Source organism: Anolis sagrei, chromosome X (genome assembly GCF_037176765.1).
Source record: "Anolis sagrei isolate rAnoSag1 chromosome X, rAnoSag1.mat, whole genome shotgun sequence".
Taxonomy (NCBI): domain Eukaryota; kingdom Metazoa; phylum Chordata; class Lepidosauria; order Squamata; family Dactyloidae; genus Anolis; species Anolis sagrei.
In genome coordinates, this window is record NC_090034.1 from 90988247 (window position 1) to 91002180 (window position 13934).

General features: G+C 39.3%; 1 protein-coding gene across 1 annotated transcript in view; it reads left to right on the forward strand.

Annotated features, from left to right (window-relative positions):
* The first annotated feature begins 77 nt into the window (after positions 1-77).
* Positions 78-13934, forward strand: part of LOC132780249 (B-cell receptor CD22-like) — a 32045-nt gene continuing 18188 nt past the window's right edge. Inside the window, exons 1-7 of the mRNA XM_060783850.2 lie at positions 78-174; positions 4080-4137; positions 7146-7559; positions 8698-8994; positions 10226-10486; positions 12687-12950; positions 13623-13889. Of these exons, the coding sequence (XP_060639833.2) occupies positions 4089-4137; positions 7146-7559; positions 8698-8994; positions 10226-10486; positions 12687-12950; positions 13623-13889 (1552 nt within the window). The 5' untranslated portion in view covers positions 78-174; positions 4080-4088. The remainder of the gene's footprint in view (positions 175-4079; positions 4138-7145; positions 7560-8697; positions 8995-10225; positions 10487-12686; positions 12951-13622; positions 13890-13934) is intronic.

The following is a 13934-nucleotide window of genomic DNA, read 5'->3' on the forward strand; positions in this document are numbered from 1 at the left end:
CATGCAAATTACTTCAGGGCCAGTAATTCCCCACCTTCCTCTTCTTGTGCACATATTTTGAGCTTTAAAAAGGGAACTGCTGTCTGATGCTTTCATTTAGCAATACACCAAATCAGAGATTTCTTCATATTCAACTTGATAGCAAGACAGTTTCCTAAATTCTGGCATTTAAAGGTAAGGTGGCATTTTCTACTATGGACAGGCTGGCTTTTCCATTCCAAACTTTGTTTTTATCAGAGAGCAAAACTATGCAGTCAAACTCAAAACCAACTTCTATGTATATCACGGACTGCCGAAAAGAAAAGAAAAAATTAGTCAAGGAGCAAATCTCCCTAGAAGCCCAAGTGATCAAATCTGGGCTTTCACCTTTTGGATATATCATGAGAAAACATGCCTCCTTAAAAAAGATAGTGATGCTTAATAAGATGAAATATAAATAAAATAAAATAAATAAAACTTTATTTATATAGTGCTCTATCTCCCCTAGGGGACTCAGGGCTGTTTCCACAGACAAACATGAAACATATAGAGTAGCCATTAAAATATAAAGGATGTAGGAAAAGAGAAAGACCACATTACAGATGGATTGGTTCAATCCATTTGCAGAACCTGAGAGGGCTGTTGATGATAGGAATAAAGGAAATAACTCTGTTTGCAGAGTCTTATATTCATAGAATCAAAGAATCATAGAATCAAAGAGTTGGAAGAGACCTCATGGGCCATCCAGTCCAACCCCCTGTCAAGAAGCAGGAATATTGCATTCAAATCACCCCTGACAGATGGCCATCCAGCCTCTGTTTAAAAGCTTCCAAAGAAGGAGCCACCACCACACTCCGGGGCAGAGAGTTCCACTGCTGAACGGCTCTCACAGTCAGGAAGTTCTTCCTAATGTTCAGATGGCATCTCCTTTCTTGTAGTTTGAAGCCATTGTTCCACGCCCTAGTCTCCAAGGAAGCAGAAAACAAGCTTGCTCTCTCCTCCCTGTGGCTTCCTCTCACATATTTATACATGGCTATCATATCCCCTCTCAGCCTTCTCTTCTTCAGGCTAAACATGCCCAGCTCCTTAAGCCGCTCCTCATAGGGCTTGTTCTCCAGACCCTTGATCATTTTAGTTGCCCTCCTCTGGACACATTCCAGCTTGTCAATATCTCTCTTGAATTGTGGTGCTCAGAATTGGACACAATATTCCAGGTGTGGTCTAACCAAGGTGGAATAGAGGGGTAGCATTACTTAGATCTAGACACTATGCTCCTATTGATGCAGGCCAAAATCCCATTGGCTTTTTTTGCTGCCACATCACATTGTTGGCTCATGTTTAACTTGTTGTCCATGAGGACTCCAAGATCTTTTTCACATGTACTGCTCTTGAGCCCCCATTCTGTATCTTTGCATTTCATTTTTTTCTGCCTAAGTGGAGTATCTTGCATTTGTCACTGTTGAACTTCATTTTGTTAGTTTTGGCCCATCTCTCTAATGTGTCAAGATCGTTTTGAATCCTGCTCCTGTCCTCTGGAGTATTGTCTATCCTTCCCAATTTGGTGTCGTCTGCAAACTTGATTCCATGCAGTTGTATCAGCATTTTGGTTTTGTGCATAGATAGAAAGAAAGATAGATAGATAAATAAATAGATTTTGACTTGCTTAAAGTCAATCACAAGCAATGCAGCTCCTTGTTAGGTCACAGCCTAAAGGACATGACAAGAAAGAGAAGAAAACAATGAGTAGCACTGTTTACTGTTACAAGGAAAACTGAATTTTCTAGCTGGCCACCATTCCTATGTGTGCCCACTGAAAACAAATCTTGGTTCAGTGAGACTCAATAGGTTAGTTTGGTTTCAGTCCCAGTGTAGTCATTCTGCTAGTTTTAAGATGATTGTATATTCTTGTGTGTAGTGATAGAGTTGGGTACATAAAGATGATGAAGGGAACACCATCATTGTTTTGTGTTGTGCTATTTTTGAATGTTAAGCCATCTTAAATTAGGATATTAGATAATTGGATATTCTTGTTTCTGGTGATGGAGTTTGGTATGCTTTGTGTACTGTCATGGAGTCTAACTATTTATCAATCATTCAAAGAACTACTGCTTGGTGCTTCTACTAGCAAAAGTTCCTTTTGGGCACCACACCCCTCTTTGCTCTCTTATTCACATCACTTTGTATGGAAATCAGTTTTACCAAAAATACCTCAGCCTGAACCACAGAGACCTAGCCAGGCTTGACTTTGCTGAAACAGATGTACTACTTGGTGCCTCTACAAGATGGTGAAAAGGGAAGTTAATGTGACAGATATAGGACCTTTGTGCTCCTGGCTTTTTTTTACTTGAATAGCTTCACAACTTGTAGGTTTCCACAGAATTTGCCAAGAAGGGTTTGTACTACACTCAGAAAAGGCGCTATCTGGTTAATCCCTCAAGCTCACCTTTAGCTACATCACAGTTTACATTCCTTGAAAGACATACATTTTTATTAATTTTTTTGGAGACTCCATCCATGATTTGCAGGACAAGGAGCACCCGGTGGCGTAATGGGTTAAACCCTGTGCTTGCAGGGCTGCTGACCAAAAGTTCGGTGGTTTGAAGCCAGTGAGTGGGGTGAGCTCCCATCTGTCAGCTCCAGCTTCTCATGCGGGGACATGAGTGAAGCCTCACACAGGATAGTAAAACATCCGGGCGTTCCCTGGGCAACATTCTTGCAGACGGACAATTCTCTCACATGAGACACAACTTACAGTTTTTCAAGTAACATGGAAAAAAAATTGCAGGACAATGTGGCAATTCTATTCTTAGCCTTGTCAAGGTGTAGTGGTCTTGCTGTTGTCTCTTTGGGTGAATATTCTCAATATTCCTAGTGTAATGCAAACTTGGTGTGGTCCTCACACACCAATCTCTCCATCAAAAAGCAGTGAAAGTTTTTTGCCGTGTCCTGAAGATGAATTTCCAAATTTGCAAGGCTGACTTGTGTGAACCACTATAACTTGCCTTTTTTGTGTGGACAATGTAATATAAGAGTATCAGCATGCAATAAGTACTAAACAGGAATATTTACACACAAAAATACCTTTTTATTCTGTACTGGAAATTATTTTCATGACTAATTTTTGTGTGTTTCTATAAATATGCAAGCTTTTAAATAACTTTTTTTTTGCATGGAGCGTTAAACGTTGGGAACATTGGATGGCCTGCTTGCTTCTTTGTGAGCAAACAGCATGTTGTTTATAGTCTGCATTGTTTGAGGGCCAAGCTTCACAAAATAAAGAGACACCAGAGACTTCTTAAAAAATAAATTGTGCAAGCACGACAAACATGACTCATTTTCCTAATTGATCCAATCTGCCAACCCTAGTTTGTACCCTAATAATTGATCTATGCTTCAGAATTGCATTTACTATTAAAATTCGTTTGACTCAGAAGCAGTTCTGCTTACTAGGCCTGGGTAACAACGGAAAAATTTGTTTCTAAAATCGATTTGTATTTGGGGTTTTTTTTGTTTCGATATTTAAAATAATTACAAAATTTTCCTTTTAAAAAGTTCAATATTTACGAAATTTCGTAAATGGTAAAAAATTAACAAATCGATTTCCGAAACAATAACGAATCGATTCGTTAATGGCGGACGCGACCGCGAAATACGCTAAAAAACCTCCAAAACCTTCTGAAGCTTCCCTCTCCCTCTGTTGTTGACTGTTGGTGTGATATTATAATTTTTTTTCACTAATTAAACCATAAAACTGGCCCAGACATGCGGAAATAATAACGAAACGACCTCAAAACAATAACGAAATGAATACAATATCGAAATACGAAGCATTTACAAAACGTTTTTGAAAATTCGTTTTTTTTAATAATTGCTCCAGAATGGTTCGTTATCGTTTTGTAATTGAAAAAATTAACGAATTATTAACGAATTACGAATTAACGAAACGAAACCGCCCAGCCCTACTGCTTACCCCCCAACTCCTGCTGACTATATACCTGTGATCCATAAAGCACATTCCAACAATTTGGTGGTAATCTCTTATGTGATGGGTAATGACATAAATAAGTCAAAGGCTTTAATCATTTTTCTCTTTTTCCCAGGTTTGGCTCATGCATGGATGTATAATGTGGTGCTTCCTTTGGATGTTCTTCTTTGAGGGTAATTCGCCCACTACAGTCTATGTGTGTGTCAGAAAAAGTAATTTTGGTTACTGATATAGTTATTTTAAGCTCACAGACCACTTCAGTTTACATGCAACCTTTGAGAGCCAGCATGGTGTAATGTTTAGAGCAGGGGTCCTCAAACTTTTCAAACAGAGGGCCAGGACACAGTCTCTCAAATTGTTGGAGGGCCAGATTATAATTTGAAGAAAAAAAATTATCTTATTTGTAGTGCAAAAAACACTTACAAACAATACAATAATTAAAATGAAGAACAATTCTAACAAATATAAACTTGTTAGTATTTCAGTGGTAAGTGTAGGTATGCTTTTGGCTGATGAGATAGGATTGTTGTTGTTGTGTGCTCTCAAGACTTAGGTTGACCATGAGCAAGGGCCAGGTAAATCACCTTGGAGGGCTGTATTCGGCCCTCTGGCCTTAGTTTGAGGACCCCTGGTTTAGAGCATTGGGCTATGATGCTGAATTCCTTCTTGACCTTGGGTAAACCACACTCAGCCTTGAAGTAAGGCAATGGCAAAGTAAATCATGACAATAAAACCCTGTAGTAGGTTTACCTTTGCATTGCCATAGGTTGGAAATTAATCGAAGGCACACAACAACAATAGTCTCAGACATTGAGATCATCCCAAGCATTAATGGTAGAATAAGAACAGGAAAATCTGGTGCTTTTGCTTTCCCTGGCATAACCATGTTTTTAAAAAATCTCAAACTTTTGGAACCCCAGATATGAAGGGGATTACAATCCCTGGGTTCCCGAGCCTTGTTCTGTTTGGTATTCAAACCAGCTGTCTCCGCAGATTCTAAGTCAGAGGAAAGCCCAAGTTTTGCCAAATCTACGCTAATCTAAATGGTCAGAGTATATGTGGCCTGAAGCAGCATGGCTTGTCCATGGTTATCCAGTGGGGTTCCATGGCCAAGCAAAAATTTGAATCTGCTTCTCCCATAGTTCTAGTGCAACACTCAAGCTAGTACACTATGCTAGCTCTCAAAATGTTAGCTAATACTTAAATATGAGCTGAACCAAAATTGTTCTTGTCTGAAATAGTGAAATTCTAGAGATACATCTATTCTCAGAACAGAAAGGAGCATGCCTAGGTACTGCAGATAAGTAATGTTGCAGGTGGAAGAAAACATCTAGCAGTTCTAATAAAGCATTAACATAGAGGTAAAATATATGTGAGAAAATTTAATTCCAGACTTTTAAGAATTGCACATTCAAAGAGGCTTCCACAGACTGAGTTTTCTGGGCTGTATGGGCATGTTCCAGAAGAGTTCTTTCCCAACGTTTCACCCACATCTATGGCAGGCATCCTCACATATAAAAATCCCACTTGCCTAGTTTCCAACACACCTCACAACCTCTGAGGATGCCTCATAGATGTGGGCAAAACGTCAGGAGAAAATGCTTCTGGAACATACCCATACAGCTCGGAAAACTCACAGAAACCCAGTGATTCCGGCCATGAAAGCCTTTGACAACCTCATATTTCTTCTAATCTAAATACAAGAGCAAAAATGAAGGATCAAGAAACCTGTCTGAAAAGTACTTCCCACCTCTCCAGGATAATTTCTGCAAAGAATGATTAATTGGGTTTATTTGCCAGCCAGTCATACAGGGTCACAATTTGAGAAAATAAAAAAACTGAAAACATCAATGAGAGGGAAATTTTAAGAAGAAAGAGGAATATCAAAACAAAAGCAGATGCTTGAAGACATAATCTGATGCAGCTCTGAGGAATTGTTCATTCATACTTCTTTGGATTTTAAACCTTTTGCGTGTGACAACACCTTCCAACTTCAGGGCAATATGGGAAGCAGGACTATGTGATATAAGTGTGCTCTTTTGTTTTCCTTGATTCTTTTGCTAAAAATGGTTAGCTAAGTGGAACATATTTTTGAAGATAAGATTGTAAAGATAACCTCAGTGAGAGCAATTGGTTTCATGTTGTATGTTTGTATGTTTTACAAAAGGAATTACTAAAACTTTATCAGATGGGATTAACAAGCCACTATAAAAATGGTGATGGTTTCCCCTGACAATAAGTCTAGTTGGGGTGGTGGTGCTCATCTCAATTTCTAAGCCGAAGAGCTGGCATTGTCCGTAGACACCTCCATGGCCAGCATGACTGCGTGGAGAGCTGTTACGTTCTTGCAAAAACAGTACCTATTGATATACTCACACTTGAAGGTTTTCAAACTGCTAGGTTGGCAGAAGCTGGGTCTAGCAGTGGGAGCTCACCCTGCTCCCTGGATTTGAATCAACAACCTTTTGGTCAGCAAGTTAAGCAGATCAGCAGTTTAACCTGCTGTACCCCAGGGGGCCCTTTTTAAGCCACCATGCCTACTGTTTATTAATTACTGGTTGTCCCCACAATGATTTAGTGAGTATTACAGGGTAACCCTGTGTTAAGGAAAGCCAGGAGAAAAGCCCAGAACGACTCTGGGGCTTCAGGGCAATATGGGGAGCAGGAGAGTGTCCAATTTGACCAGTCTGGTGTCTGCACAGGTCACTGTTGCTATCTCCTTTTCCATACACTCATTTATGAAGGCGAAATCAGGGAGAGAGTTCAGGTCTGTGTGACCACCTTCAGCACTGCCTGATAGCTCCAGAGCTCCTGGGAGCTCCTGGACACCAAGGGTACTTCTTGCTGACACCAGTGTGGTGTTTGCAATGGTCAGAAGCTCTCATAGAACTCTGTATCTCTTTGGTAGGACAGATGGTGACACAGACAGTAAGCAAATGGTACAACAGGGCCAATGTAGTTTTGGTTCAACTGGATCATCTGGACTCTAATTGCCGGCACAGGTTCATACCTTATGGGTGTGGAATCAGTCCAGAGCATTTATGACTCCAGATTTACTGACCAAAATAGAGGATACCTACCTAAATTTCCTTTGGGTGGGAGAACATTGTGAAGACCTACTCATTCTTTTTTTGTTTGCTTGTTTTCTGGTTAAAATGTCTCATAAGCTTTGTCATTGCAGGTGTTTTATGTGTTGACAATCCATTAGTCATCAGCCCCAATATCCTGATGGCTTGGAAGGGATCCTGTGTATTGATTCCATGCCAGATTGAATTAAGACATCCTATCACTAAACTCAACAACATCTCTCTGATATGGTGGTATAACCCTGTTTGGATTCCTAGCCTGGAAGAGTTTAATGGCACCATGTTGTACAATGGCTCTACAACTTCAGTAAACTATACAAACCCAGCAAGTCCCCTCTTTCAAGATCGGGTGAGGTTCACTGGGGATTTACACAATGGAAACTGTAGCTTGAAGATTTCTCAAGTCCAGGAAAGTGATACTGGTATATTTGGAGCAAGACTTTATGGCTTTGTTCAACACAGACCTAAAATACTAAAGTGGTTTCTCAACACTACTATTACTGTTTCTGGTAAGAACCTTTTGGATATTTTCTTCTTGCCTTCTCACACCATACATCCTTTTTGTGTGCTTGCAATAAAGTTTGAACTGGTGATTTTCTATACTGGAATAATAGTTTTCATTATGTATCTTCATGAGGAGTACTCATAGAGTTTTCTTAAAGTGAAGATTATGTTCACATCTACACGGAGCATTTAATGCAATTTAAAATAGTTTCAAAGTAGTATTGAAGGAAATGATTTTATTGTGCAGATAAACCTGCAGGACTGAAGACTGACAGGTTGGAGGCTTGTATCTGAGGAGAGTGCAGATGAGCTCCCTCTGTCAGCTCCAGCTCTCCATGTGGGGACATGAGAGAAGCCTCCCACAAGGATGGTAAAAGATCCAAAACATCCAGGCATTCCCTGGGTAACGTCATTGCAGGCGGCCAATTCTCTCACACCAGAAGCGACTTGCAGATTCTCAAATTGCTCCTGACACACACACACACATGCACAAAATGGGCAGATAATTGCATAGGAAATCCTGGAACCAGTTTGAGGCGAGGATGTGATGACACAAATCAAAGAGCACTGGTGCACATTACAAGCTTTGGATTATGCACTTTTGTGTGAGTTTGTTGTCTAGCTATCACAGTTTGAATCTGGCTTCAAACTGTATTAAATAATTAGTGTAGACAAGGCCTGATTTTTTGAAGGACTCCCAATGTTGGGAAGGGATAACAGATCTCAAGCTATGGAAATAATCACTGCACCAATGTATGTTTGTACTCTTTTTCGGCATATGTTAGTTTTTAAAAATTTCTTGATATATTTTTCTTTATTTTTCCCAATAAATGGGGAAATGATCAAGTCGGAAGGTGCTGTGTTTTTTAACTTTGAATATATTTTAATAGTTTTTAACTGGGAATTTTAAAATAATGTTTATGTTGTAAACCACTTTGAGTCTCCTACATATTTACATATTTAATCCTGACCAAATGTTTGCATATTTGTATATTTTAAATTGTATGCTGATGCTTTAATGTTAAGCTGCTTTGAGTCTACTGCAGGAGAAACCAACGTATAAATACTACTACTACTAATAATAATAATAATTTTTAAAAAAAAAAAGTAGTTCAGCATGTTCCCTTTATCTTCTGTTTTCAGACTTGCCTCCAAGACCCAAAATAACATTTAACCCCCAGCAAATCCAAGAAAAAACGACAACTTGTGTGACTTGTTCTGTTTCCTACCATTGTCCTGATGAACCAGTAATGGTGATTCTCACTGGCTTGGAAAAGGGGCTCATGATTGCTCAAAAAGTTCTTGAAAGGGACAGAGTGGTCCAAACAGAGCTGAGGTTCACGCCAACTTGGAAGGACCACAGGAAGCAGCTGACGTGTCTGCTAAAAAGCCATAATGGGATAGAAATTTCTCAGCATACTGTGGAACTGGATGTGAAGTGTAAGTATCTCTCTAGTGGGGAAGGAGGAAGTAGAACCCCTGAGACTCTTTGAAAGAACTTTCTGTTTGACAGAAGTGCAGGAACACCCAATGCTTATCCCATTGTGAATGGCAAATGCTGGTTCCATTCATTTCAAAGGCAGCTACTTGGATTAATTTGTATGTTGCTTACAATCAAATAGTTGGAAGACACCATGAGGACCATCTGATCTAACCCCTTGCTATGCAGGGTTAATTTAAATAACTTGTATATAGTTTAATCTAATTAATTATATGGGAGTATGCATAAGATAATAGATAGGAAGGGATCATGTGCAGTGTTTTCAGGTGATACCTCATGTGCAGCTACTATGTGAAAAGTGGCATTTCCACAGTTTAGTGAGAAAGAGAATGCCTCTTCTATTAAGCCTCAGAATATTTCTAGCTTTAAAAAATACCATATTGATTTGATTCTAAGATGCCATTGATTGTAAGAAGCATAATAAGATTAAGAGTTAACGGACAACAACCATTGGTTGAGTTGGATGACGTTTTTTAACTTGATGTATTGCTTTTTATATGTTTTTATTTTTATTTTTTAACATATTTTATTATGTTATAAACACAAATCAATAAGCCAAATTCCAAGTGTTACACATATAAATCCTGAGTAATTCAACAAATATTAAAGACATTATGCTAATTTACACTGGTGTAGATGACCTGTTTCCCACCCTCCCTCCCTCCTCAACCACAGTATATTTCTACTAATCTTGTTGATCCAGCCACTGGTAAAGTCTATGTATTTTTTTCTTTGATGTGATAGTTATTTATTGTATATGTTGTTTTATGATATTTATTGTATTACATTGAATTCTTGCTGTTAGCCATTCTGAGTCCCTCCACGGAGGGAGAGAAGAACGGGATTCAAAAGTTCCAAATAGTAATAATAATAATAATAATAATAATAATAATAATATAATTTCAGTACCACCAACACAATGAGTGCATAAATGAATGTGTGTGTGTGTGTGTGTGTGTGTGTATCTCACACCTATGATTGAAAATTTCAATCCATTTTTAGAAGTGTTTATATGGTGGAAAGTGTGTGTTTACTTACTTTAAATAATCCACCATCCAATTAGGTGAAAATTGGATGATCCTGTTTAAAATCAAGGGTCTTACATCCATTTGCTTCCTCATTTTTGTACAAGATATTTTAATTTATTTTCTGTACATTATCTTGTTCCAGATGCTCCTCAGGGAGTTCAGTTGACTGCTACTCCTGGCATCACAGTCAGAGAAGGGATGAAACTGTCTCTCAAGTGCTTGGTCAAAAGCAGTAACCCAGCTGTGTCTTACCAATGGAAGAAGAATAATGCCATCACAAACAATACTGATGATAAAATTGAATTCAGTTCAGTGCAAGAAGAACATTCTGGCCGCTATAAATGTACAGCTCAAAATGAACTTGGAGATGTTGAGTCAAATGAACTGAGTATAGATGTTCAATGTGAGTTGATTCACTGGTCTGTTGGATGATGTCTCTTGACCCATCGGTTACTAAGTATGCATCGATAACACATTAACTGCCATGGCTCAATACTATGGAATCCTGAGTTTTATAATTTGTTGAATCACCAACACTATTTGACAGAACAATTTGCTACTGAGCATAATTCAAAGTGCTGGCTTTAGTCTATAAGGTCCTAAATGGTTCTGGCCCAGCTTACCTGTCTGAATGCATCTCCCCCTATGAACCATCTCAGAGATTAAGATTTTCTGAGGAGGCCCCGCTCAAAGTCCTGCCTCCTTTGCAGGCACGGTTGGTGGGGACGAGAGACAGGGCCTTCTCTGTGGTGGCCCTTCGGCTGTGGAAATCACTCCCCAGCAAAATTAGATCAGTTCCCTCCCTCTTGACCTTCAAAAAGAAAGTGAAGACATGGCTGTGGGACCAAACCTTTGGACGGTAAAGCAATGCAGTTCTAGAAATGCATATGGAGTATGTGCAATTGACAACTGGAATGGCTCCGGAATACGATTTTGGACTATGTGGTTTTAAATGTTATTACTAAGATGTTTCAGTTCTAAGTTTTTAATGTAATTGTTTATCTTAATTTATTGTTTTTATATGGCATTGAATCATTGCCTCTCTCTAAGGCTGCTCTGAGTCTCCTTTGGGGGGAGAAGGGCAGGGTGCAAATATGGTAAATAAATAAATAAGTCCTTGTAAAACTACATTTCTCATGAAGCTGCAGCATTGAGCCATGGCAGTTAAAGTGGTGTTAACCTGCATTCATTCTACAGTGTAATTTCACCCTACAATCTCTGATGTTGGCCTCATCTGTTTTTCAGTTTTGCTGAAGGCTCTTTCATATACGCCTTTTCATTTAAGCAATAGAGAACTATAATTAATAAAGGGCAGAAAGCAGAGAATCATAGTTTGCATTCTGTATTGTTGTTGTTCATTCGTTCAGTTGCTTCCGACTCATGAACCAGCACACACCAGAGCTCCCTGTCGGCCGTCACCACTCCCTGCTCCTTCAAGGTCAAGCCAATCACTTCAAGGATGCCATCCATCCATCTTGCCCTTGGTTGGCCCCTCTTCCTTTTTCCTTCCATTTCCCCCAGCATAATTGTCTTCTCTAAGCTTTCCTGTCTTCTTATGATGTGGCCAAAGTACTTCATCTTTGCCTATAATATCCTTCCCTCCAGTGAGCAGTCAGGCTTTATTTCTTGAAGTATGGACTGGTTGGATCTTCGGCCATCAAAGTGGTATCATCTGCACATCTAAGGTTGTTATTGTTTCTTCCAGCAATTTTTACCCCAGCCTTGCATTCTTCAAGCCCCACACATCACATGATATGTTCTGCATACAAGTTGGGTGAGAGTATATAACCCTGCCGTACGCCTTTCCAAATCTTGAACCAGTCTGTTGTTCCATGTCAGTTCTTACTGTTGCTTCTTGGTCCTTATAGAGATTCCTCAGGAAAGAGACAAGGTGATTTGGTATGCCCATCCCACCAAGAACTTGCCATAATTTATTATGATCCACACAGTCAAAGGCTTTAGAATAGTCAATGAAACAGAAATAGATGTTTTTCTGAAACTCCCTGCCTTTCTCCATTATCCAGTGGATATTGGCAATTTGATCTCTCCTTCCTCTGCCTTTTCTGAACCCAGCTTGTACATCTGGCAACTCTCTCTCCATGTATTACTGGAGTTTTCCTTGCAGGATCTTGAGCATTACCTTACTGGCATGAGAAATAAGGGCCACTGTACAAAGGTTTGAGCAGTCTTCAGCATTTTCCTTTTTTGGTATGGGGATATAAGTTGATTTTTTCCTGTCTGATGGCAATTCTTTTGTTTTCCATATTTGCTGGCATATGGCATGTATCACCTTGACAGCATCATCTTTCAGGATTTTAAACAATTTAGCTGTATTCTGTATTAGCATTAATATTTTCCAGTTTTTAAATAAGCTGCCTCTCCCGGAAGACTAAAATTACAGGTGGAAAAATAGCAAAAATTATTTGCCATGTCCCCTGGTGTGTGAAAGAGCTTTAAAAGTAATAATAATAATCATTTAATTCAAATAATCATCATCAATAAAAAAAACTGGGTGGGGTTGCATGGGGAAGGTACCTGTAGGTGAGAGCAACTGTGGGCTTCCTGGGACACTCTAAATTCCACCTTTCTTTTTATTCACTCAGATCCACCCAAAGAGCCCAAAGTTCAATGCCCATCATGTGGAAACTTCAAGGAGAAGAGCCTAGTGGTCTTACAATGCTCTTCAAAAGGCAATCCTCCCATCCGTCGCTATGAATGGTTCAAACGTAGTGAACCATCTAAAATCAGCATGCAGAAGGAGCTGCGTTTTGAGAAAATCCAGCCCAGCGATTCCAACACCTATTTTTGCAAAGCCTACAATGGCATTGGTGATTCGACATCTCTTCCTTTCATGCTGGATGTTCAGTGTAAGTAAGCACAGGTTCTGGAGGTAAAGGGTTTATAGCTATCATGTGGGACTTGCAGTCTTGCAAATGGTTTTGGACTACAACAGCCATCATCCTTGACCATTGGCCATGTTGGCTGGTGAATTTTCTCAGCAGCAATTTAGTGTCAAGATATATTACAGTCATAATGCAAAGTATTTGTGACTAGGTCTGGAATGAACACCCACAATCCATTAACATTACAATGTACCGGTACTTGGTATTGGTGGAGACAAAAATTGTTGGAGCTGGCTGCTCCCTTTGAAGTGCGAGGTGGCAATTCAGAGAAGGAAAATGCAGCCCAAACTCATGGGGAGAAGGAATAAGAGTATCATCTCAGAGGGAAACACATGGATGCCATTAAGAGGATTCTCTGTCTGAGTGATCTTTAAAGCCTTTAACTATTCTTACTCAAGGATTTCAAAGTGTAAGTAAGTAAGTAAAAGTGTGAATTGAATTTTTGAAATGGTCCTCAAATTTTTAGAAGACTCCACTATGGAGAAAAAAGCCACAGCTGAGGCATCCATCTTTATCCAGGGGACATCCGGTTGTTTATCTTTATCCCAAAGGCTCTTTCCTGTTCCTCCCAAGTTCAATATACATTTGCTATAATGTTATAATACAAATAAACATATTTATGTGATTTTTTTCCAGATGGCCCCAAGAATGTCCGGATTGCTCTTTTAAATCCCTTTCCCATAAAGGAAGACGATACTATCACATTTAACTGTTCTGTGGGCAGCAGTAACCCCAAAACAAACAAATACAAGTTGTTTAACTCAGATGTGGCTGTGAAGTCAAATATGATGTCAAACCTAATAACCTTCCCTGCAAAAGCTGGACCCATCACTTATTACAAATGTGAAGCATGCAATGATATTGCTTGTACTCAGTCTTCAGCAATCGCTGTGGATGTACACTGTGAGTAATTCTATTTGATATCCCAATTGTATCATTTGGAAATGC